This window comes from Guillardia theta (genome assembly GCF_000315625.1).
Source record: "Guillardia theta CCMP2712 unplaced genomic scaffold GUITHscaffold_233, whole genome shotgun sequence".
Classification (NCBI taxonomy): domain Eukaryota; class Cryptophyceae; order Pyrenomonadales; family Geminigeraceae; genus Guillardia; species Guillardia theta.
The window spans coordinates 2,765-25,590 of NW_005434443.1; the positions used below are offsets into that span (position 1 = coordinate 2,765).

At 52.5% G+C, this 22,826-nt stretch overlaps 6 protein-coding genes across 6 annotated transcripts in view; 2 read left to right on the forward strand and 4 right to left on the reverse strand.

Annotated features, from left to right (window-relative positions):
* Positions 1–2,930: 2,930 nt before the first annotated feature.
* On the reverse strand, positions 2,931–3,802 carry GUITHDRAFT_156354 (hypothetical protein). Its single transcript, XM_005819264.1, has 3 exons — positions 3,531–3,802; positions 3,266–3,456; positions 2,931–3,215 (listed from the first exon to the last, which is right to left on the reverse strand). Exons 1-2 carry the CDS (start codon positions 3,766–3,768, stop codon positions 3,452–3,454), a joined length of 243 nt encoding a protein of 80 aa, XP_005819321.1. The 5' UTR covers positions 3,769–3,802; the 3' UTR covers positions 2,931–3,215; positions 3,266–3,451.
* A 5,729-nt stretch (positions 3,803–9,531) lies between these two features.
* On the reverse strand, positions 9,532–12,156 carry GUITHDRAFT_121483 (hypothetical protein; the record flags this gene model as incomplete). Its single annotated transcript, XM_005819265.1, has 4 exons — positions 9,532–10,937; positions 10,991–11,213; positions 11,379–11,678; positions 11,845–12,156. The coding sequence occupies 4 exons, from the start codon at positions 12,154–12,156 to the stop codon at positions 9,532–9,534; spliced, it is 2,241 nt and encodes a 746-aa protein (XP_005819322.1).
* A 945-nt stretch (positions 12,157–13,101) lies between these two features.
* GUITHDRAFT_121484 (hypothetical protein) lies at positions 13,102–13,787 on the forward strand (the record flags this gene model as incomplete). The annotated part of the gene is made up of 4 exons (XM_005819266.1): positions 13,102–13,115; positions 13,167–13,367; positions 13,411–13,609; positions 13,674–13,787. The coding sequence occupies 4 exons, from the start codon at positions 13,102–13,104 to the stop codon at positions 13,785–13,787; spliced, it is 528 nt and encodes a 175-aa protein (XP_005819323.1).
* Positions 13,788–14,240: 453 nt separating this feature from the next.
* GUITHDRAFT_82385 (hypothetical protein) lies at positions 14,241–15,592 on the reverse strand (the record flags this gene model as incomplete). The annotated part of the gene is made up of 6 exons (XM_005819267.1): positions 14,241–14,321; positions 14,368–14,524; positions 14,570–14,719; positions 14,768–15,283; positions 15,346–15,512; positions 15,557–15,592. The coding sequence occupies 6 exons, from the start codon at positions 15,590–15,592 to the stop codon at positions 14,241–14,243; spliced, it is 1,107 nt and encodes a 368-aa protein (XP_005819324.1).
* Positions 15,593–17,978: 2,386 nt separating this feature from the next.
* GUITHDRAFT_148685 (hypothetical protein) lies at positions 17,979–18,918 on the forward strand (the record flags this gene model as incomplete). The annotated part of the gene is made up of 3 exons (XM_005819268.1): positions 17,979–18,263; positions 18,312–18,690; positions 18,731–18,918. 3 exons carry the CDS (start codon positions 17,979–17,981, stop codon positions 18,916–18,918), a joined length of 852 nt encoding a protein of 283 aa, XP_005819325.1.
* A 189-nt stretch (positions 18,919–19,107) lies between these two features.
* Positions 19,108–22,826, reverse strand: part of GUITHDRAFT_121487 (hypothetical protein) — a gene marked incomplete at both ends in the record, with an annotated part of 5,081 nt that continues 1,362 nt past the window's right edge. Inside the window, 5 exons of the mRNA XM_005819269.1 lie at positions 19,108–19,278; positions 19,434–19,827; positions 20,007–20,560; positions 20,765–20,845; positions 20,969–22,797. Coding sequence (XP_005819326.1) covers positions 19,108–19,278; positions 19,434–19,827; positions 20,007–20,560; positions 20,765–20,845; positions 20,969–22,797 — 3,029 coding nt within the window. The remainder of the gene's footprint in view (positions 19,279–19,433; positions 19,828–20,006; positions 20,561–20,764; positions 20,846–20,968; positions 22,798–22,826) is intronic.

Below are 22,826 nucleotides of genomic sequence, written 5' to 3' on the forward strand. Positions count from 1 at the left end.
GCGATCATAGAGAGGTTGATCTCAATGCCCTCCCGCTGAAATTTGCTCAGGCATTCCTGCAGTCTTCCTGCCAAGTCGTATACGAGCTCGTCTTCATACTGCATGGTAGACCATCTGAGGGTGTCCGTAAGAAAGCGATGCATTCGGGTTGATTTAAAGAGGACGAAGATTTTCCTGATTGTTTTCTGTTTGCCTCTTTGTTCCCAAATCGCTTGTAGGAGTATGCAGAGTGCGATGGTATGTGCTCTGATGACGCTGCATTTTCCGTGTATCTTGATCGCTCCGCGTTCCTGCTCTCCTTCCTTGTCTTGCGTGCTGTATCCTATCGACATTGATCGACCCTTCCTGTTTCGTGATATGTCGCCGTGGATTGCGGACCACACTTGGTTCCTGTTCTTCTCCTGTTTGGCCGAGGCTTGATAGTTTTCGTTTTGCTTCCTTCGGTATTCTTGTAGCTCCTCCTGTTCAGGGATCAGGTGTACTGTGAGTTGGACAATTATTCTCTCTTGTTCCGACTCCTTGCAGTAGACAATCAGGTCGTCTTGTGACTTCCTGAGGCTCCGATCGCCCGTCCTCCAGAAATTTGCAGCGTAGCATATTTCTGATCCTTTAGGTACCTTACCGACTAGCATGAAGCCGTCAGGGATTTCTTTCCTGAAGCAAGTTTGGTTCCATCCGATCAAGATTGTTCCAGACTCGCATGCGGCGTAGCTGAGGTATTGTTCCTGTTGGTCGATCCATATTATTTCACGTCGAACCTCGTCTTCCTGCAAGCTATCGGTTGCGGCCTGGATTGTCGGGTGATAGAGGGTGGGCCAGTTGCTGAACTGTTTTGTTTCAGCGAGCATCCCCAAGTGTTCTAGAAATTCGTACGACAGCGGAAGGCCTTGTTGTCTATCTCGAATTTCAGCCATGGCGGTGGTTAGATGTTCCCACCAAGCTTGCGAGTTGAGTGAGCTGTTATGTGTTTTGCTGATATACTTAGCAATTTGCAGTAGGATCTCTGTCTTCTCTGGGTTCTTGGCTCCATCGTCATCTTCTTTCCTCGCAAATGGCGCCGAGCGAAGGGAAGGTTCAGCTTCTTTGATGTCTTGTTCTTGGCCCGTGTGACTTCTGGGCCGGTCCATGATTGCTATGTCGCCCTTGATTTTGAAACTTTCCTTACCTTTTAGGATTAGGTGTTCCTGTTGATCCAGATTGCCTAGTAGTTTAGCCATGAGGGATCTTGTGTTTGCATGAGCTGGGTGTGGCCTTCTCTCTTCTGCTGCTTCCCGATGCTTTTTGGATGTCTCCTCCCGGTCCTCCTCTGATTGCGGGTGTGACTTTCGTTTTCGGGTTGTAGCACTATCCTGCGAGGCAACCTCTCGTCTTTTCCTCTTTGTTCCTGATGCTCTGTTGACGCTGCTTACCCAGATGACATTTTCTTGTAGCAGTTGCATTACGATCCCCTCCGCCTCCTCGCGTTGCCTTGGGAAAGGCCAGAGCTTCCTTGGCAAATGCAGTTCTTCGTCAGCGATAGGTCGTATATTTCGTAGCAAGGAGAATTGGAGTTTCGGGAGTTGCCTCCATAAGGCTTGGAAGGTCGTCCAGCCTTGTGGTCTGTCGCTGTCGTTCAAGTTTGCCACCATATCCTCCATCCTATGAAGGAGGGAGATGCTTCCAGGTAGGTGACCTGCTTCTATGTGGGCCCAGCTGATCCTCGTGTTTAGTTTTTCCGCCAGCCAGACTGCTAAAGCTTCGGGTCCCCGCACCACATCACGCTCCATAGTTCGAAAATTCATTTCTCTTTGGAGCTCGAGGATTGTTTGGCATCCCCATTCCGCAAACCAGTTTTTCTCGTTCGATGTATCGTAGCGCTGCTCGCCCTAGGATTGGGGCAGGATGAGGGACCTGCAGCCCTCCATTCTCTGTTGGCAGGTAGAATATACCATTCCCTGTACTTTTGCTCAGTCCTAACGCTTGTTTAAAAGCTCTGATCCACAGTTGATCTAATTCTTGTAGATCTCGCCAAGTCCATCCAGTCATGACTGCGGAGTAGCGAAAGACGTTGAGAATTCCAACTTTCACCAGGTAGAATTTTTGCGCAGGAGTATAACTCGACGAGCTGATGTTTTTGATCAGTTCTTTGGTTTTTTCAAAGACGTATGCTCGTTCTCCCCAAGTGAAAGGGCAGCCCTTTATTCTTCGTCTTTCTTCCTTCCACAGAGAGATGCGATAGCCGAGATATTTGAACGGTTTAGTAGCCGGTAGGGCTTCGACAGGTTCCCCCATGACCGTTATTTTGTTCGCACCAGGAACCTCTCCCTTGCGAGCATAGTCGAAGCTGGTTATCTCTGATTTCTTATTGTTGATTTGCAGTCCTGACCATTTGCAGAAGGAATCCACCACTGCTACCAATTCTCGCATTTCTTTCATCGTGTGTGCGATGAGTACCATGTCATCGGCGAAGGACAGGTTGTTTGTTGTTCCTGTGCTGCACTTGTCCAATTGCCTAGAGAGGATGCATAGCACCAAGTTGGCCAGTTGTGGGCTACTTGCTCCACCTTGTGGCAGCCCGATTATTAGAGGTATTTTCCCTGTGTTGAACTCGTTTGTTTGTATTTGCAGTTCGACTCCACTGTTGCAGGCTATCACAGTTCTAATGTCCTCAGGATGGAAGCCTAGGCTGTTCATTGCCTGCTCGACCACCTCGATTGCCACATTGTTAAAGAAGTTCGCAAAGTCCAGGTACAAGAGAATGAGGGACGTTTTGGCCTCTTCTGCTTCTTCTACGATCGAGATCAGTCGATGAGCCTGCCGACTTGTGCTTCTGCCTGGACGGAACCCCTCCTGGAAGTTTGTGAGGACGTTGTTTGCTTCTACTGTCTTACTCAGACGATGCGCCAGGATTGCCTGAACCAGCCGAGTAAGCGTTGACATGACGCATATAGGCCGCATGTTTTCGAGAATGTGACAGAATTGATTTTTTGGCAGGAGGCGTACTCTCGCTGTCTTGTTGAGAACCTCAGCTTTGCCTTCTAGGGCTGCATTGACTAACTTGCCAACTTCCTCTCGGCATGCTGGTGGCAGCGCCCGCAGCACTTCGTTCGAAATGAGGTCAAGTCCTGCAGCCTTTCGTCTCGGCGCCGAGGCGAGCCAGACATCAATCTCTCCCGGTGCCAGGGGTCTGGTGATTTCCTGTTGTTGTCTCCTTGAAAGCTGCACCCCCTCAGGCGGTGTGATCCGTCTTGGGGCCACGGTTGTGAACGACTTACATTTTGTGCAGTACGGGGTCATCCCTCCCCCTCCGATGGTCTCGTCGCTTGAGTCAGCCAAGGGGAGCATACATCCGATGTTTGAGCATTTTGAGCAGGTCCCTTGTTTCGTGCATGCGTTGACGCTGAAGAAGAATCGTGTATGGTCCGCGTCCTCAAGCTCTCTAACCTTCTGCATTGGGAGATGATCCGTGAGATCACGGTATCCTGCTATCTCCCATGTTGTTTTATCCGATTCTTCTAGTGCTACAATTGCTTTCGTGATTGTGTTTGCAGGTAGCAGTGATAGAAAGAGCCAGTCATCTGTCCCCTCTCGCTCGATCCCAATCATCAGTTGCTGGTTTGCACTCCAAAATGCTCTAACACCCCTCGTGTCTTCGCTAGATAAGGTTGCTTCGATTTGGTTGATGAGCTCGTCGGCATTGTCGACTATCTTGCCGAGCAGTCGAAGAGCCAAGCCTTTGTGGCAACGAAGGGAGTTAGGGTGTTTTTTCTTGATGTCTTGACTTATCATCGGTTCTTTGGGAGTGAAATCATTCTTGCGTCCCATTGCATTCTGGGATTCACGGCTGCCTACCGTGCCAAGCCGTGTTTGCTGTTGTTGGCAGATCTCTTGGAAAACTTCGTTGTTTTGTTCTTCACATATCGTTCTGAACCTCTCGATCTTAGTTCGCAATTCTCGTTGTAATGTAGCTTCCGTAGGTACTCCAGTCGCTGGTCTTTGCTGTGATGCTTCCCTAAGTTTAGTCCGCAAGTTGCGGATCGATCTCTTCAAATCCATTTGTTCTTTGTTCGCGTGTCGCCTCCCTCCCTTTCTGATTTTTACCTCCTTTAGTGGTAGAGAGTTGGCGAGCATCTCACAAATGTTACATTCTTGCGCCTTAGCTCGCATGTCTCGTATGTTTGCATCTAGTTGTTGCGCCCATTCGATCTTCTTCTCCTCCCACGTATCGCGATCCAGCACCCATCTGCTTTTAGGGGTTTCCCCCCTCTTCTGTCGTGTATTCATCTGATGCACTTCCACTCGTGGGATTAGCTGCGTCTCCTCGGATGTGAACTTGGTGTGCACTTGCACCACCAGGGCTCTGTGATCAACTGCTCCCCCTATCACACAGCCGTCGACCGTCCACGATTGAAGGGAGATGTTGGGGAAGTTGTCCTCATTAGTTGGGGGGTGGATAGCGAGGACTGCGTCGAGTTTGGCTTCTATCAATTCTTGTTTGTACCATGTTGAGAAGGTAAATGTTGTCCCAGTCTCGCTGATCTGTTCATATGAGAGTGTACGGTGTGCGGAAAGGTCTGCCAGGAATTTCTCGAATCTCTCATCTGCTTTTGCGGTGATAGATGAGGGGGAATATCCTCTCCGCATTGGTGTTGTTGTGTTGGTTCTTGCTGCATTAAAGTCTCCGGCTATGATGTGTGTCTCTCTCGTTCCCAGAGCGAGGTGTAGCAGCTCTGCCCACAGTTCCCCTTGCTCTCGAATCGCATTTTCCGCCGGTACCTGATGGAGGTTCGTGACTACGAAAGAATTTTTCCCTGTTCCGACTTTGATCGAAAACACTCGGTTTCGATATTTCTTTTCTTTGTTGCACGCCTGAGCGGCATGGGAAGGGGAAGGCGAGAGGGAAGCGTGGACCAGCGTTACCAACCTCAGGTCTCCTTTCCCCTTCTTGGCATTGATCTTCGCAGGCCCCAGGAAGATTCTGTAGCAGGCCCAGTTCTCCTTGATCATCTTCCTTAATTTGTTCTCGTCGCGGGCCGAGACCCTTACCTCTTGTAGTAGCACAACCCCAGGTTGGAAGGACTGGATTAAGTATGCGAGGATGTGCTTGAGAACAAAGTGATTGCAACCATTCACATTTTGTGAGATGAGGAAACCTGGGTCTGAGCTTTTTCGATGCATCTGCGCCCAATCATTGCCCCTTTGCTCCTCCTGCCTTTTCCCCCTCCGCTCCTTCCCTCTCTGGGAGGTTTTCTCTCCTGAGTGTGCATTCTCCTCCATTTCCTCACCAAAAAGTCTTGGTTGGGGCTTCGTGGTGGTCGCCTGCCGCTGGATTGCGATCGGCTGTACCTTCTCCTCAGGCTTTGCCGTCGAGGTCATCGGCCGCTGGATTGCGTTTGGCTGTACCTCCTCCTCAAGCTTTGTCGTCGAGGTCATCAGCCGCTGGATTGCGTTTGGCTGTACCTCCTCCTCAAGCTTTGTCGTCGAGGTCATCAGCCGCTGGATTGCGTTCGGCTGTACCTCCTCCTCCGGCTTTGTCGTCGATTTCAAGCTCTCTTGCACCCTCGCCTCCTTCGGCAGAGATCGCAGAATTACCTGGGCCGTTTCCTCCATCTTCTCCAGATGGGTGAGAGCTGCAATCAGTTGTGTTCTGGTTTGCATCAGCCATTCTTGCGGAAGTCTTAGTCTTGTCCTCGTTTCCATCGTTGCTAGCCAGTCTTGATTTGTCTCGCAGAGCAGTAGGGTGTGAAGGATAGCAAACACTCCGCAGTTGAAGTTATCTTCCTGTTGGAAGGCTGAGCACCACTGTATCTGCCATGGGGCATTGGTCTGATCGTCAAAGATGTGTTCGATCACTCCGATTGTCAGCTCAGCCATTTCTCTTGCTCCTTTTGCGTGCTCCCCCGTTGTTACAAGATTCCTCGCTCCCTCGATCCCTCGTGGGTCCCTCGTTGTGCTCGTTCTGTCCTCGCAGAGGGGGTCCAAGATGTACGCGCATCGCCGATCATATCTTAATGCAATTAGAATCCAGTGGTTGCTGTGGATGATAGTTGGGAACAGGAAGGTGTGTTGCTCATCTCTCAAGCTGCTGAGGTGAAATCTGTTCCCGACTCTCAAGCGGGACGCCTCGTCTCGCAGACTGGATATTACCCTTGGCAAGAAGATGATGTTCCGCGTTTGCTGGTCCTCACGAGCTCTCCCTTTGCGTACCATATGTATTGCTCTTCCTCCTTGAAGAGCCTTGCTCATCTCATTGAGAGTAACTTCGATCATGTTCTCGCATAAAAATCCGCTTACTCCTCGATTGTTCAGGGCAGTGATGCCAAATTCCTTGTCGCCTCGTTTGTCTGACCATGGGATCTCCTCGATCCAATCAAAAAAATACAATGTTCTATCTACATGTTGCGTTTCCTTTGAAACCGTTTCCCTCTCCCCCCCTTGCCTACTCCCGGCACTCCCCCCTTCCTCCTCCCTTCCTCCTCCTGTCATGATTCGGTTTTAGAGCTGAGAGGCAACCTCTCCCTCTTGGTTGCCACTCTCCTCTTCCATCTCCAGTCCCATCTCCTCCTCTGCCTTGCTCAAGAGAAACTCAATTTCGTCTCCCGAGCCTACGCTGCCTTGGTAGGTTAGCGTGGCTGTGAGAACTAATTTATTCAGGGCAAGAAACAACAAGTCAGTTCGAAATTCTTTTTGTTGTTTCTCCCCTCCTCTCCCTGTTGCTTTTGCAAAGGCTCCCTGGCGTCTTCTTGATGCTACCGTCTCCCACGCATGCTGCTCGCTTACTCTTGCAATCTTACTCTTCAAAACTTGCATGTCGTCGTCCTGGGTTGCCGAGGATGATTCCGCCCATTCCTTCAGCGTCGGAAAACATGCATTTCCAGGAGATGACAAGCTGTCGTACAGGCCGACGATGGCTCCATCGAGCCTGAGTTTGCAAGCTTGGTTTTCTGCACTCTGTCCCTGGTTGACAGTCTCCTCCAGAACTTTGTAGATGTCTTCGAGGACCACGTTTGCCTCTGGTTCTGGGATGTTGATCTCATTCTCGATCCGTTCGAGATCTACCTGTGCCCACAGAGGCTCCGTGGGGGATTCTGTAGCGATCGCTTCCCAAAGGTTGGCACTGCCTGGCTCTAGGAGAAGAAGTTTCCCCGCCCTGTCCCATGGCGCAAAGGACCTGAGTATGTCGATCGCCGTTTCTTTTTCTGAGAAGCTGAGCACTAGATGTTCACCGTTCCAGCTGTTGGTCTCGACATCTTCCTTCGAGGAGATCTTGACGATGTGCTCAGCCGCTGACTCCTTCCAGCTCGCCACGATCCGTCTCAGTCCTCGAATTGTCATGCCCATAGAGAGATCCTCCCCGTCGCAGATCTGTTCAGCTTCCTCTCTGGTGAACCTTCCCTTCTGTGCTTTACTCTTGACCAGCACCTCATAGGTCACTCTTCGTGGTACTGCTCCTAGCGCGTCGGGCAAGAAGTCCAACCTAATTGGATGCTGTCTCGTTACCCTGGTGATTGCACTAACCTGAGTAGTGAACCATTTGAGGATCTTTTCATCTTCCGACATCAGTCCGAGGTGTATGCCTCCTCCATTCCTGTCGTCTCCCTCAAACATCCGTAGCGTGGTGCTCAGGACGTCCGTCGAAGAGCATCTCGCAATCCAATCGATCTCTCTTCCTTGTCGTATCTCGTCCACTCCGGCTGCTGCGAAAGTGCGTTTGTTGGGCTGACCTTGAGGTCTCCTCTTCGTCTTGACCTCTAGCTGCATGCCCGCTTCCGGCTGCACCTCCAACACAGCTATTCCTTGTTGCAGCAGGTGTTGACGATAGATCTCCGTAATCCCAGCTGAGTTCATGCCATTCATCTTGAGGAGGTGAGAGAACTCAGCTAGGGCCCCCGCCTTGCCAGAGTGCTTATCCTTCTGTGGCCTTATCTTGAAGGAGCAAGGATGCTTCGAATGCGCGTTCACCGCGCGGATCATCTTTCCGTCGATCCTGAAGTTCGTCTGTCCTTTCCACAGCAGTTCTGCTGCGTCGTTCAATTGGAGTGTTGCCACGACTGGGATTTCATCCACTGTCGGAATCAAATCTTTCTTGATCGGGGCTCTCCACGAGATGCATTTCTTGCCCTGCTCCTCGTGCACCAAGAGTCCTTGATCCTTCAACTTCTCACACAGTACCTCAACTTGTTTTATGTACTGGGTAGGAACTCCGAGGATAGCCATGGTAATCAGTTTACCACTCTCGGGGGACGCTCCTGAAGCATCGATGCAGGCACTCTTGTCTAGTACCTCCTGTTTGTCTGCGTTCCATGCAGAGACATACCACGACTGTCCTTCTTCCCCCCATTCTTTGATGGCATCCTCCTGGCTCCTGACTTCAGCATGTTTGCAGGTCTGTCGAATGGCTTCGGCTAAGGCGTTCATCGAGACTTCCTTGGACTGCAAGGCTCTGCCTGTCCTGCTCTGAGGGTACTGCCTGACGAAGTGTTCCAATCTTCGGATCAGCTCTCCTAGCGAAGGTGCTGAAGGTGTCGTGTCCTTGTTTAGGAACTGGGAAACTCGGACACGAGCAATCTGTTTCCTTTCCTCTTTGGATAGATACCACATGATCAAACAACCGTTTCTGCACAGAAAAATGTCCTGTTCAGCACCCTAGCTCGCAGGGATCCCCTCAAACTGCAGGGGAGGAGAGCATGTCTGTTACTCCAGCGGCCTGTCTGTTACTCCAGCGGCCTGTCTGTTACTCCAGCGGCCTGTCTGTTACTCCAGCGGCCTGTCTGTTACTCCAGCGGCCTGTCTGTTACTCCAGCGGCCTGTCTGTTACTCCAGCGGCCTGTCTGTTACTCCAGCGGCCTGTCTGTTACTCCAGCGGCCTGTCTGTTACTCCAGCGGCCTGTCTGTTACTCCAGCGGCCTGTCTGTTACTCCAGCGGCCTGTCTGTTACTCCAGCGGCCTGTCTGTTACTCCAGCGGCCTGTCTGTTACTCCAGCGGCCTGTCTGTTACTCCAGCGGCCTGTCTGTTACTCCAGCGGCCTGTCTGTTACTCCAGCGGCCTGTCTGTTACTCCAGCGGCCTGTCTGTTACTCCAGCGGCCTGTCTGTTACTCCAGCGGCCTGTCTGTTACTCCAGCGGCCTGTCTGTTACTCCAGCGGCCTGTCTGTTACTCCAGCGGCCTGTCTGTTACTCCAGCGGCCTGTCTGTTACTCCAGCGGCCTGTCTGTTACTCCAGCGGCCTGTCTGTTACTCCAGCGGCCTGTCTGTTACTCCAGCGGCCTGTCTGTTACTCCAGCGGCCTGTCTGTTACTCCAGCGGCCTGTCTGTTACTCCAGCGGCCTGTCTGTTACTCCAGCGGCCTGTCTGTTACTCCAGCGGCCTGTCTGTTACTCCAGCGGCCTGTCTGTTACTCCAGCGGCCTGTCTGTTACTCCAGCGGCCTGTCTGTTACTCCAGCGGCCTGTCTGTTACTCCAGCGGCCTGTCTGTTACTCCAGCGGCCTGTCTGTTACTCCAGCGGCCTGCTCTGTTACTCCAGCGGCCTCCTAAACCCTAAACCCTAAACCCTAAACCCTAAACTCCAGGCTCCCCGGAGAGTAGAACGTGTCGTGGAGGTTGCCAACGGCCTTGTCCAGGACCAGCTTGATCGGCTCGCTCGTCCCTGCCTCGTTCAAAGAAGCTGCATCTTCGATGACTGCTGACAGCTCGCTGACGAGCTGCATGTCCTCTTGGCTTGACGGAGATGCTGCCTCCATTGTGATCCTCTCCAGGTCTGTAAACTCCAGCCACTCTCCCTCGCTCTCCTCCTGTCGCTGCGCTGCGTCGCTGGTGCCCCGCTGACCAGCCGCCTCAGAGTCAGGCTCCTTGTCGAAGCCGACTGCTTCGAGCTTGGTGGCTGCGCCTTCGAGATAGAAGGGCAGCTCCTTCATCATGCGTCGAGCATCCTCCGTGGAGCCGAGGAGGATGCATAGCTTAGACCCGTTCCAGGACTTGGTGTTCAAATCCTCCTCCATGTCGATGCCTTCAACTTTGATCTCGAGCCTGTTAGCGATCTCCAACAAGACTCTCTTGACTCTTGCGATGGACGTGTTGCCGCCGTTGCACAGCCCCTCCATCTCCTTCCTCGTGAAGCGACCAGATGCCGCCGTCGACTTGATGATGATCTTGATCTCCTTGCCGTCCTTGCCGCCTGCCTTCTTCTGCATCCTTGATGCCTTCTTCAACTTATTTCTGGACACAAAGCGATCAGCTGTCAACTCGACTGCGAGCGCCTCTCTGATCTTCGGGTCCTCGCTGAACAGAGTCAGGTGTACTCCCTCCATCGCTTCGCTCTCTCGGAAAGCTCGAAATGCTGTATCATTCGCCTCTGGGCAGCTCGAGGAGACGATCCACTCCACCTCCCTCTGTCTCCAGATGACGTTGGCCCCTACAGCGATGAAGCCTTTCTGACCTAAGCCTTTGTGGACTTGCTGTCCTGGCGCCCCAGCGACCAGCATGCCTGCCAGCGGCTGGAGCTGTACCGCTGCAAGGGACTGGCGCAGCAGCTGATAGCGATAGACGGCAGCTATCTCAGCCGTTGTCATGCCGCCCAAGGTTAGCAGGTGAGTCAGCTCTGCCAAGCTGCCCCCTTTGCCCCAGGGTCCTCTCTTGGCTCGAATCTTGAAAGATCGATCGTGCACGATGCTCACATGTACAGCTGTGAACTTGCGACCATCAATCGCGAAGTCCTCTCTTCCCTGCCAGAGCTTCTCCGCTTGTGCATTGCGGAGGAAGGAAACAGTCACCGGGATCTCCTCAGCACTCGCTATCTCGGGTCTATACGGAGCCTTCCACATGATTGCTTTACTCTCTTGCACTGAGTCTACGATCAGTCCGATCTCTTCGAATTTCTTCTTCAGCTTTTCTTCATGGTTGACATACACCGAGGAGATGCCCAGGAGAGTCATGGAGATGAAGGAAGTCACCTCGTTGCCTGCTGAGGCGGTGTATGTCTCGACCTTCTCCTTCTTGCTTGCAAAAGCTCACGTCGTGCCTGCTGACATGTCGAGCGGATGGCTTCTGCGATAGCGTCGGGGGTGCATCCCTCCACAGCCTTGCAAGCCTGGGCTGTCCTGCTGTTCGGATGACGCTTCGCGAAGCTCTTCACCCTCTCGACGAGATCAGCTTCGAGGACAGAGGCATCCACAAGTCCGCTCTGCGTGTATTGGCATGATCTCCGATACAGCAGGTTGCGAACATTTTCATCATACTGAAGAACCATACTTAGAAAGCTATTTGAAGTATACAAACCTCTCGCTTGCAGCTTCCTTGGCGCCCTGGCAGCTTCCCCTACACCACGCGTGCAGCCATGGTGCCTGAAATAACCGGCGCTCGTGCCTGAAATAACCGGCGCTCTAAACCCTAAACCCTAAACCCTAAACCCAATCTGCTGCATAAACCACTCTCTGGATGCGTCACTCCATCCAATCATTGCTTCTTGTAGAAGCTCACGTCGTGCCTGCTGACATGTCGAGCGGATGGCTTCTGCGATAGCGTCGGGGGTGCATCCCTCCACAGCCTTGCAAGCCTGGGCTGTCCTGCTGTTCGGATGACGCTTCGCGAAGCTCTTCACCCTCTCGACGAGATCAGCTTCGAGGACAGAGGCATCCACAAGTCCGCTCTGCGTGTATTGGCATGATCTCCGATACAGCAGGTTGCGAACATTTTCATCATACTGAAGAACCATACTTAGAAAGCTATTTGAAGTATACAAACCTCTCGCTTGCAGCTTCCTTGGCGCCCTGGCGGCTTCCCCTACACCTGGCAAGGAGCCATGCTGCCGAAAATAACCGGCGCTCCTAAACCCTAAACCCTAAACCCTAAAACCCTAAACCCTAAACCCTAAACCCTAGACACTCCTGCTCGAGCGCATTAGTCGCTGCTGCCCTTGGAGAGAAGGCGCTACCCCTCCTCGCTGCCTTGTTCCCTTGCACCCGTGTCCAGCGCTGCTCGCCGAGGTACGCTCTGAGCTTTTCTTTCAACATGTTTCGCTTCGATCCCAGCGTCGGCGTGGCTGCCCAAGCTCCGAGCGTCATGAACTCCACGTTGCCCGGCGAGCAGAAGGTGTCATGCAGCTTGCCAACACTCTTGTCTAGCTCCAGAGAGATCGGCTTGCCAGCTAGCAGCTCCTCCTCTGATGTCTCCAAGAGCATCGTCGAGAGGTCGAGCAAGACCTGACCTAAACCCTAAACCCTAAACCCTAAACCCTAAACCCTAAACCCTAAGGAGAGGCGAGTACCCCCGTGACTACTGCTGTGGGCACGTGTGCGGTATGAGTCTTTGGACTTGAGGGCGCCGGCGGGCAACAGGCCAGTCTTTGGGGGGACCATGCTGATTCTTTCTATTTCGGTGTGAAGATTTTCAATGAAGGTGAAGGAGCTGGAGGTAGAAGAAACATCATGAAGTACTGTAGAAGTACCATCAAGTAAGAATTCACAACAAAGAATGGGAAAACAACTTTATCACACTAATGATTTTTCCGATTAAAAAGAGCTTGAGGCATGCTTTAAGTACACAAGATATGAGTAGCGCTGCCTCTCGCAGACTGTTCCTGGAACCTTGCTTCTTAGTCCAAGCTCTAGGTAAAAGTTCACTTCATTCCCTTTCTTCCTTACTGGACTACAGAAGATTACCTGGCATGTCCATGCTGTCGGTTCGAAGAGTTCGCACAAGTAAGAACCGAGGAGAAGTTAAAACTGATCAAACCAGTGGAGGTATGACTTGTTTCAACCCAAATTGAATATCGACTTGCGGTCAGAGTACATGAGTAAAGGATTTAGTGTCGAGGTATGAGAGGCGAGGTAGAGGTGCAAGGTAGAGAGGTTGAGGTGTAGGATAAGAGAGGTAGAAGAGTAAGAGATAAGCGTTAGAGGTGCGATGTAGGGCAGAAGAGGAATTTGTGTAGGGTATGAGAGAGGATGTTTTAGTGACGCCTTCGATGTAACAGGAGCAGCTACAGTTTGTTGTGCATGAGCAGGCAAGATGGTGTCCACGTTCAACATTCGTGCTCGAGGAGGTCAGCGCACATCTCGTGCGTTTCGTGCTGCTTGCATTGAAAAACTTTTAGGAAGCCTGGCGAGAGTTTGACGCGTCCAGTAATGTCTCGTTGCATGTGACAGGTGCTTTGACCTGTGTAATGGGACGAGATCAAGACTTGATCAAGACTTGATGCAGCATACAACGCCGAGAGTGATACAGCGTACAATGCTGACAGTGACGGCATGGACGACAATTGCCCGTCAGTAGATGTCAATGAGGACAAAGCAAGCATTCATCTTCTTAGGAAGCACAAGAAACTGTGGTGTAGAGAGAAAGGCGTAATTGATTGCTTGCTCGTTGAGCAGGAGCAAAGTGACTCTGCAAGGTGACTTGCTGGCACAACTTGTGTATTTTGACTTGATATGCAGAGGTTGGAATAGCGAGGAGGACGCGCGATCTGAGGAAAGCAGTTGGGAACAAAGGAGCACGAGCAGCGAGATTGCCCATGGCAGTCGGCATGATAGTGATGAGATTGCCTATGACAGTCGGCATGACAAGGATGCTGCGGATGGAGTGATTGAAAACATTGACGATGAGAGCCTGGGATTGATTATCGACGGTCTACAGGTACAACCTAACGGTCATGTTGTACAACCTAACGGTCATGTTGCTTCTCAATTGACGGGTGTAGGTTGTGGACTCTGATCCCGAAGCCTCTTGCGTGTCAGAGGACCAGAGCGACGCCTTGCTTGCTGTAAGGGGGTCAGGGCCTGAAGAACAAGAAGAGAGCATCAAGCAAAGTTGATTCCCGTATTCATACAACCAGACAGAAACTTAAAAACTGCAAACTCGCGGACAAGAATTTTACGTATTTTCTTTGGGATCCTAGGGACAAGACAGCTACTGAAGGATTGAAAGCTCACTAGACAGCTCCTGGAGGCTTGGAAACTCAAGCGAGAACTTTTGTGCAAGCCTGCAAAAGATTGAGATGCGGCATGAGCAATTGGCTGTTCACCTTCAAGACAACGACAGTGGCTCCCAGAAGTCCGAGGAAAGTTCCCAGCCCGATCAGCCCGCCAGCGACATGATAGTCCAACCCTAGCAAGCGTCAACCATGCTCGTGTCTGCAAGAGAAGCAACAGCGCAGACCGAGTGAGCTCGACGAGTCAGCCTTGGCAAGCTGCCTCTTGGCCCCGCGAAACATCATGCTGCAGTCAAGCGTCTCAACGTCAAGAACAGACACGTGGTTTGATTTGGCTCACCTGGGAAAGACGTAGATAACAAACGATCCCAGCAGTGCTCCAAGAAAGCTCACAACGACACCCAAATCGCGCAAAATCTTGACTCATGCGTCAAATATCAAGAGGAGGCGAAAACGAGAGCACCATGGATCCAGCACAGACAGAGGCTATGAAGACGCAAGCTATGACATCCTTGAGCTTCTGGGTCGGCTCCTTCACTTTCATGAACTCCAAGATGCTCGTGCGAAACCCATCAAATGTTAAGGCGTAACCGAGCAGAATCGAAGAACCGATTGCACCTCTGTAAAAACATCATTGCATGAAGAGAGTCAACCAGCAAGTGCACCGCGAGATAGTTGCGAGCAAGTCAGAGGTTGCATAGTTGTTGAGAATGAGGCCATATGACATTCCTCCAAAGGTGAGGAAGCCAGCAACCATGTAGATCGCATTCATCAGGAATGCTCCAAAGAACGACGAGTACGTCAAAGTATCGAACCTAGAAAGTATCAACTGACAAGCCATCAGGGCATTGCTTCCGTCGCACCTCTTGCGCGTCGCGTCCTTAAGCTCCCGCAGAAACTTGGGGGCATTGTAGTGGCACAGATAGCTGTTAGTCAACATGGAGATGAGAATCAAGCTCTTGATCAGCTTCGTTCCCATCACGTCGAAGGATGACACAACAACATTCTTGCCGCCAGTTGCAACAAGCTGATTGAAGAAGACACCGCCAGGGGCATAAGAGCCCTCGACAAGACGCAGAATCATGAAGAATGCTGTGAACAAAAGACCTCCGATGCCGAGGAAGCTGGCGTAAGAGAGGAAAGTGAAGGATCTGAGAAGGCACAACGGGAGAAGACCAAACAGGTGAGCAACGAGGAGGATGGAGTTACGATTGACAGCAACTCCTGCGACTTGTGACACACCAGCGGTGATCGCAAGGTCAGAGAACAGATCGCCGATGATCATGGAATAAATCAGGCACGCTGACCAAGTCTTGAACACCACGATGAGGTTTGGAATCCAGGCAGTTGACTCGCCAACGGTTTTGGCCCAGCCCTCGCTAGGGACGAAGGATCAGGGACGGGCTGGGACAAGGGAAGAGAAGGGGAATGAACAACTCACGTGTAGCTCTTCGCTCCAGTCATCTCGCATACTTTCCCGATCATCGCAAAGCAGTATCCCGCGATAGCGGCAAAAGTGAAGGCGATCCCCAACGCCAGCACCAAAGTCTGCCGCTGATCCGAGAAGGCAGCGACGCCTCCAGCCAAACAGAGAACACCTGAGCCAACCTGTGCAGCAACGATCAGAGAGAGCAGAAGAAGAGGATGGCTACAATGTTCTTGATTAAGTTGCTCACGCATCCTCCCATCGGAGTGTCTCCTGGCTGCCATCCTGCTGGCAGCATGCTTCTTGAAGAGCCATCGCTAGCAGCACTGGAAGACGCTTGCGTCTGAACGAGCGAAGCCTGCTTCCTCTTCACAATGCTCGACGTGAACGAGCCCTCATTGGCACGGAGAGAATGAGAGATTCCATTCGTTGTGGAAGCGTGCCTGATGGCACTATTGCATGCTGAAGCCCTGACGCCTCGAACAGAGGTAGGCAGTTGCAGAGGATGGAAGGCAAAGGCCCAACACTTGTGAATCAGGCAGAGCGTAAAGCAGACGCGCAGGAAGTACTCGCGAGACTGCATTAGGATCTAAGAGTGTAAGGAAAGATGTCAGGCATTGATCCAGAACATGTTCAAAGTTTCAATGATTTGATGTTTGATTCGAATCATTATGTATATGATTATTGTTAGAATCTCATCAGCACCATCATCGTTTCGTCGAACCCTCCCTGTTCATCCATAAAACACTCGTCTCGTAAAGTTCTTGCACTTAATCTCCAATGTCCTATTCAAGTTCTTCGTTTGCTAAGGGTTTCTGCCTGCCCGTTTGTCTTTCACTTCAGCTCCATGTCACTTCGTCTCTGCCTCGGCCCCATTCTTGGACGAACTCACTAGGAGCCCTCCATCCTTCACACCTCTCTCCCTTCCCTGCCATCCCTGACATAATTCCACCCAGATCCTCAAGGCACCCCTCACTCCAGAATGAGTCTTCTTGACCGGGGGTAGTACAAAACACCCCTACCAACTCAATTCCACTCTTCTATCTAGTTTGGCATAAGCAGGGGTGGTGACCCTTTTAACCGTTTACCCCAAGAGGGTGACTACCCTACCTCTACGTTTTGCTGTGCATTGACTTCCCACTGAAGTACGCATTCTGTGAACTTTCACTCCACACAAGTACGCGAAGTACGTAGTTTCAGTGGGGGACAGCAGTCGGCAGGATTAGGTTTGGTTCTCGCTGTCTTTTCTCTTCCCGCCGTTTGGCCTGTGCGACAGAGTCAGACTCTTCGACTCTCCTGATTGTCCTCGTACTGATTTTTAACTTAACTTTGAGTAAAAGCCTCCGTCCCGTCACGTAGTACCGCCGGCACTGGCCACGGTCGAACGGACTGTACACTCGACTCAACTCTCAGTCTGGCACCGTACGGTCACGTAGAGCGGCCTCCTCAGGCCGCGCCCCGCGCCGCGGGCCGGGCACTGTACGGCAAGCCTCCACTGGCCGGGCCGCGCGCCTGGTCACCGGGTCACCAACGCCGGGCCGCCATCCGGCGATCGGACCGGACGGGACTGACTCAAGTCGGAATGAAGGCGGAAGTTGACTGCACGGTACCACCCTCACCCTTACAGGTCATCTGCCATCGTGACCACCACCACCCGTCATGGCGTTTTGATCTGTAAAGTACCCCCTCTTTGAATCTTCCAAGTTTACTACTACACCGCATTACAATCCGAGTACCCCCTTCACAGTACTTCAAAGGACCCCTGCTTGGACCATGACGTTTCAGATCCTCTGGACAATCTGAAGTGAAAATCTTTCGAGACTCTCTCACCCCCCCCCCTCCGTAACTTCTTTTGGCATTCTCCGGTACCCTACCCTTTCTAGCGGCTCGGAGTCTGGCCTACTAGTAGAACTGCACTACCGCATTCCTCTCAAGCTGAGTACCCTACCCCCTCATTATCAGATCATGCTATTTGCTAATAAATTGCCTTCTTGTGACCATATTATAAAACGCACTAAAAATCTTATTCGTGAGTACCCCTACTTGGAGTAATATCCAAAGTGGAGGACCCTGCTTCTGAGCGACACCCCCTTTGTAGCCTGTTTGTACCCTACCCTTGTAGGGCAATTTTTGAACCCCTCCCACCAATGCAATCTCGAACACCCTGGACAACAACCCCTACCCTACAGGGCTCATTGAATTGGTTTTTTTGGGGTCAACACAGCAGTACGTGCTGTTACTACTACAACCAATCGAGGTTACTACGACAGCTCAAGGTTACTACGACAGATATATATTGCAGTGTTACATTCGTTCACCTCCCTGGTTTCCTCTCTCTACGTCTCGTCGTTTCTTCACACTTTCTCTTTCAAACAATCTTCTCGCTTGCAGGCCCGTGCTATCAGTCTGGACAGTCAAGCGGTCAACGACAGTAAGTCCTTTGCACTTCAAGCCTTTGATATTTCTCGACCTCTATCACATCAGGTAATCTCCTTGAAATGTTCCCGCGTCGTCTATTCTCCGCTCCTCCTTCAGTTGCGATTCTTCTTTCCCTCGCACTGATATACTAGCTGAAAATGTTCTCCGCTTCTTGGCTGTGTTCCTCTGCTTCAACAGATACTTGTTCAGCCTGATGTCAGTGAGCAGGCATGAGCAACCGCATGTTCGAGCAGCCATCTCGGTCCTTCACTTCACTTCCGGCACGTAGAGCGACTACAGAGGACGATGAACTTATGAGCGGCAAGAAGACCATAGCTACGTCTATAGGGCAGATCAACCAGGCTCTTGGAAAGCTTGCGGTGGAATCGAGCGGAGGAAAGGATAAGAATAGCCCAATTGACTCCATCAAACAAATCGCTGTGAAAGAAAGCAGAAAGATTGAAACAAAGTTCAAGGCAATAGTGATACAGGCAGCTGAAGAAAAGGATTCGCTGGTATGGGATTGTCTTTCATGGTAGCTTGTCTGACTGGTAGAATTTTAGATGCTAAAAAACTCTCTAACACAAGCCAAAGAGCAGCTGGAGGAGCAGGTGTACAATGCATCTGAGAAGCAGGGGCTGCTCGCAGCTGCTCTAGCTCAGAAGAGCAAGAAGAAGCTGACCATCGAGATGGAGGAGGATGAGAAGTGGAACATCATTGAGAAAGCCACCTCCGCTTCCTGGACCAAAGTCTTGGACTCGCTCTTGGAGACAGCTGAGAACTGTGCTCTTGCTCAGCTGGAGGAGGAGGACGACGACGAGACACGAAGCGAAAGCTCAGTGTCGATGCTGCCGAGGAAAAGTTACTCTGACGACGGAGACAATGATTGGAGATCCCTCGAGGAAAGGCCGACGGACTGGACGGACTGGACAGGCAAGTCAAGTTTCTCGTGCTATGTGGTGCGCTAACCCGGCATGCTCAGATGCAAATGATCGCGATAACAGTCCTCTTCGACTTCCTGGAGGAGCAGGAAAGCAGCAGCAGCGGTACATCTCGCCGCTACGAAACCCTGTCGGGCATGACGAAGGAGGCATCCAAGCCTTTCCTGGGCGAGGAGGAAAGAAGAAGCAGGACAGTCGGCTGGTCAGCAGCTACGACTTCGAGGACTGACACCTTCGCCCGTTATCTCCTCGTCTCCCCCTCTCTGCGCTTGACCCTCTCCCTCGTTCTTGTATAAAGTATTTCATAATGCACAAGGAAAATGATGCGAACCATTTCCCATCCTCCGTTTCCTTCCCCTGCTCACTCTGACTCCCCATCAGCAGCTCCGTTTCCTTCCCCTGATCACTCTGACTACCATCAGCAGCTGCCGTACAGATGGAAGCGGACGGAGAGCTCCAGCTTCGCCTGCTTCAGCCTGCCCTCAATCTTGGGGTTGAGGATGGGGAGGAATATGTTCTCGTGGCTGCTCTGATATAGGGCCTTGCTGAGCTCCACGCTCACGCTCCCGATGAAGTCGTCTTTTGTGATCTACGTGCCGTCAGAGCAGAAATGATAAGCAACGTGCAATATGCTAGGTACGGCAGGGGCAGGGGCAGGGGCAGGGGCAGGGGCAGGGGTCAAGCTGGGATCAGGAAGGAGGGTGGCATCGGGTAGATTGGAAGTGAAGAAGAAGATTAACTCACATTGTCCTTGTCCCACACTGTGATGACGACTGAGGAGGCTTCCGCTGCCACGTCCCACTCGAACTCTTCCTCCCACTTGGGGGTGACACTCCTCGGAATCGTCCTCGTCACGTAGGACTGGGCGTCTTCCTGCCCTGTGAGGTAGAGGATGCAGTAGGGGTCGCAGCTGCGGATCAAATCCATCTTGGGTAGGCCACTAGCTCCGTGAACGCAGACGGAGAGTTTGCCGATCTTGGAGCTCTCGGGGTGTGAGGAGGAGGCGGCGGCAAAGAAGCTCTTCCTCCTCTCCGGGATTGAGTCCATGATGCTGGAGGCGATGCTCTCAACCAGGTCGAGCGTCCGCCGCTGATCCTCGAGCACATTGATCTGCATGAGGTTCATGGCGAGCAGCCTCCTGCACGTGAGACACGCATGGTTAGATAGAAACAGAAAGGAAGAGAGGAGGGGATACAAAACGATTTGAGGAAAAATTAATCAGAAATGAGGAGAGACGAGAGGAAGAAGTAGAAGTTTACAAGTGGAAGAGGTAGAAGAAGAGAAGAAAAGGAGTGAAGAAGAGAAAGTAATTCTCACTTCATGTTCTCCATCCCCACGATCTCTCGCAGCTCCCTATTTCGTCTCTCTCGGAGCTCAGACACGTCCTTTCCGTATCGCTCTAGGATGTCCAACATCACTCTTCGCTGCCCTTCTCCTTCCCCCGCATCTTCGGGGGCAGGAGCGACGCTGGCGCTGGAGCTGGACTGCATGGTGAGCAGGTCGAGCAGCCCGTCCTCATCGATCTGCACGCCCCCCCGAAGGAGAATCGCCTTTCGCCGCGCCATCTCCTTGTCAACCACCTCCTTCATGCGCTGGCTCGAGCCCCGCGCCTTGAGCTCATCCTGCAGCGATTGTCGGATCTTCTGATCTGCCATGAAGTTGCGACTGCCCGGCAGCCAGCGGCGCGCGCCGTGGCTGAGCACGTCCTTGAGCTCCGAGACGAGGCCGGCGCGAGCGTCGGTCGATTGCTTGACGTTGGAGTAGGCCTCGACGAGGATAGCGAGGAAAATGTTGAAGAGAATGAAGAGCACAACGAAGATGTAAGACCACAAGTAGAGCTGGAAGGAGATGTCTGAAGCAGCGTGATCCATCTGCGAGGAAAATAAGAGGACAGGAGACGGAAGCAGATCCAGAGGAGGAGAAGGAGGAGCACGATGGAGAAAGGAGGAAACAAAAGAAGAAAAAGGAACGAGGCAAAGAACAAGAGCAAGACAACGAAGAAAGAGGAAGGAGGGGGAGAAGAAGGAGAAGAGAGGAGAAGGAGAGAGGAGGAGGAGAGAGGAGGAGGGAGGCACCGAAGTGTAGAACTGAGTAGTGTCCATGTTAAGAATAGTGATAGCAAGAGACTTAAAGGAACCTGAGAGATTGGACATGCCCTGAGATAAAAGTAAAGGAAAAGACCCAAAAAAAAGAAAGCAGGTGAAGATAAGAGCAACAATCACCACTGAGACGAGAAGGAGCAACAGCAACATCAAACAATTTCTCATATGAAGTCAAACCTCGTACTGATGGCCGAAGAGGAACACGCCGACGATGGCATACCCCACGAACACGATCATGAACAGCAGCAGGAAGTGAAACAGATCGCTCGACGCCCTCCCGATCGTCCTCGTCACCATCCCCATCCGCTCTTGGAAGTCCAGCGACTTGAGCATTCGGAACACAAACAGCACGATGCTCATCCCCGCGAAGAAGGCGTACATGTCCTCTGCCGACGCCATGGCCTTGACCGAGTCCAGCAGGAGGAGGAAGTCGTACTCGGCCTGGTTGTTGGTCCGCAGCCTCCTGGCCTTGGCAAAGCTGGTGACTGCGATGGGACTCTCGAAATTAGCGGCGCTGCCTTGGCTGGAGGCGGAGGAGACTCGTCGCGAGCTGCCGTACTCGGGCCCGTAGAAGAGGATCGGGTAACCGACCTTGAGGCTGAAGGCTCGCGCCTTGCTGTGCAGCAGGAGCCAGCTGACTACCGAGCCGACGAGGAACGCGAAGTGAAGCCAGTCGATGAGGTTGAAGGGGTCGGTGAAGTAGGAGGAGGCGGAGAACTTTCTCAGGTGGTGCAGGATGTCCGTCACCTCCATCCCCACGTTGATCACCAGGGCCAGCAGGATGGCGAGCATGAGCAGCAGCTGCCACGTGCTCGGGTGCTTGATCTTGTCCACCCCCACCGTCGTGATCTTGTACTCCCACGGGATCTTTCCCCCGACGTCCCAGGTGAAGGTCACCTGGCAGTAGGAGAGGATGTTTCTGACCGCGTTGTAGGTCATGAGCTCCACGGAGACTTGCTTGGTCTGGAAGTCGATGAACTTCCCGTCCTGCAGGCTCGTCAGCATGTCGAGCGCCTGCTTCCTTGACAGCCGCTCGTCGAAGTACACCTTGAAGTTGTCCGCTTCCAAGCTCACCACCACAGCTGGGCTCTTGCTGAAGTCAGAGCCGTTGACGTCACGAGCGAGCTCGTCGGGCGTCAGCTCGCCGTCCATGTTGAGGTCGAGGTGGTTGGAGTCGTAGCGGTGGGGGAAGAAGCCGTACGGGTAGGAGATCACCTCCTGCCCGCTGTCGTCCACGAACGAGTGTCGCTCGCTGTCGCCGTAGAAGCGATCGGCTCGCAGCTCGCCGTTGTAGAGGCTGCTGGAGGGCATGAAGGTCGGGTCGAAGCCGAAGGGAGTGCTCTCCTGCGCGGAGGTCGAGGGGCAGTTGATGCTGCTCTGAGCGAGGAGCGTGTAGTTGTGCAGCCCTGGGTCCTGGATGTGATCGACGCACGTGGGCAGACTCTGCATGCGCTTCTGCGAGACCACGAGAGCTCCGACCATGCGGTTGAACGGCGTCACCTCCAGCACCTTGGGCGTGAAGGGAGGGATGACAACCGGGGGGCCGGAGGAGGAGGAGCCGTAGGACCAGATGTCAAAGTGGTTGTGGTTCTCGCAGGAGGAGGAGAAGCTGGCGAGAAGAGCAGAGGCGTTAACGCAGGGCGGAAAGCCGCCGGAGCCAGGGCACTTGTCCTGAGGACAGACGCCGTCGTAGGAGTCCCTGGTGTCCACGGTACAGAGAGCGCAGGGCTTGCAGACGAAGGTCGAGGAGGAGGAGGATGATGATGCCACTACAGTCCATGCAGCGCAGAAGGAGGAGGCAGCGCAGTCAGCGTGGGAGGAGCAAGTATCTCCGACCTGTTTTGTGCCCATCGAGATGTTTGGAGTTGAACGCAGTTTGGTGTTGATGTTGTTCTTCAGATGAGAGCCTTTTGACTGCTTGTCTCTTGCCGACGGGCAACTCATGGCTGCTTGTTTGAAGGAAGACTCAGTTTCAGCGAAGGACAACGGCAGTTGCTTCTCGTACGCTGAACAGAATTGAACCTGACAAGATGAA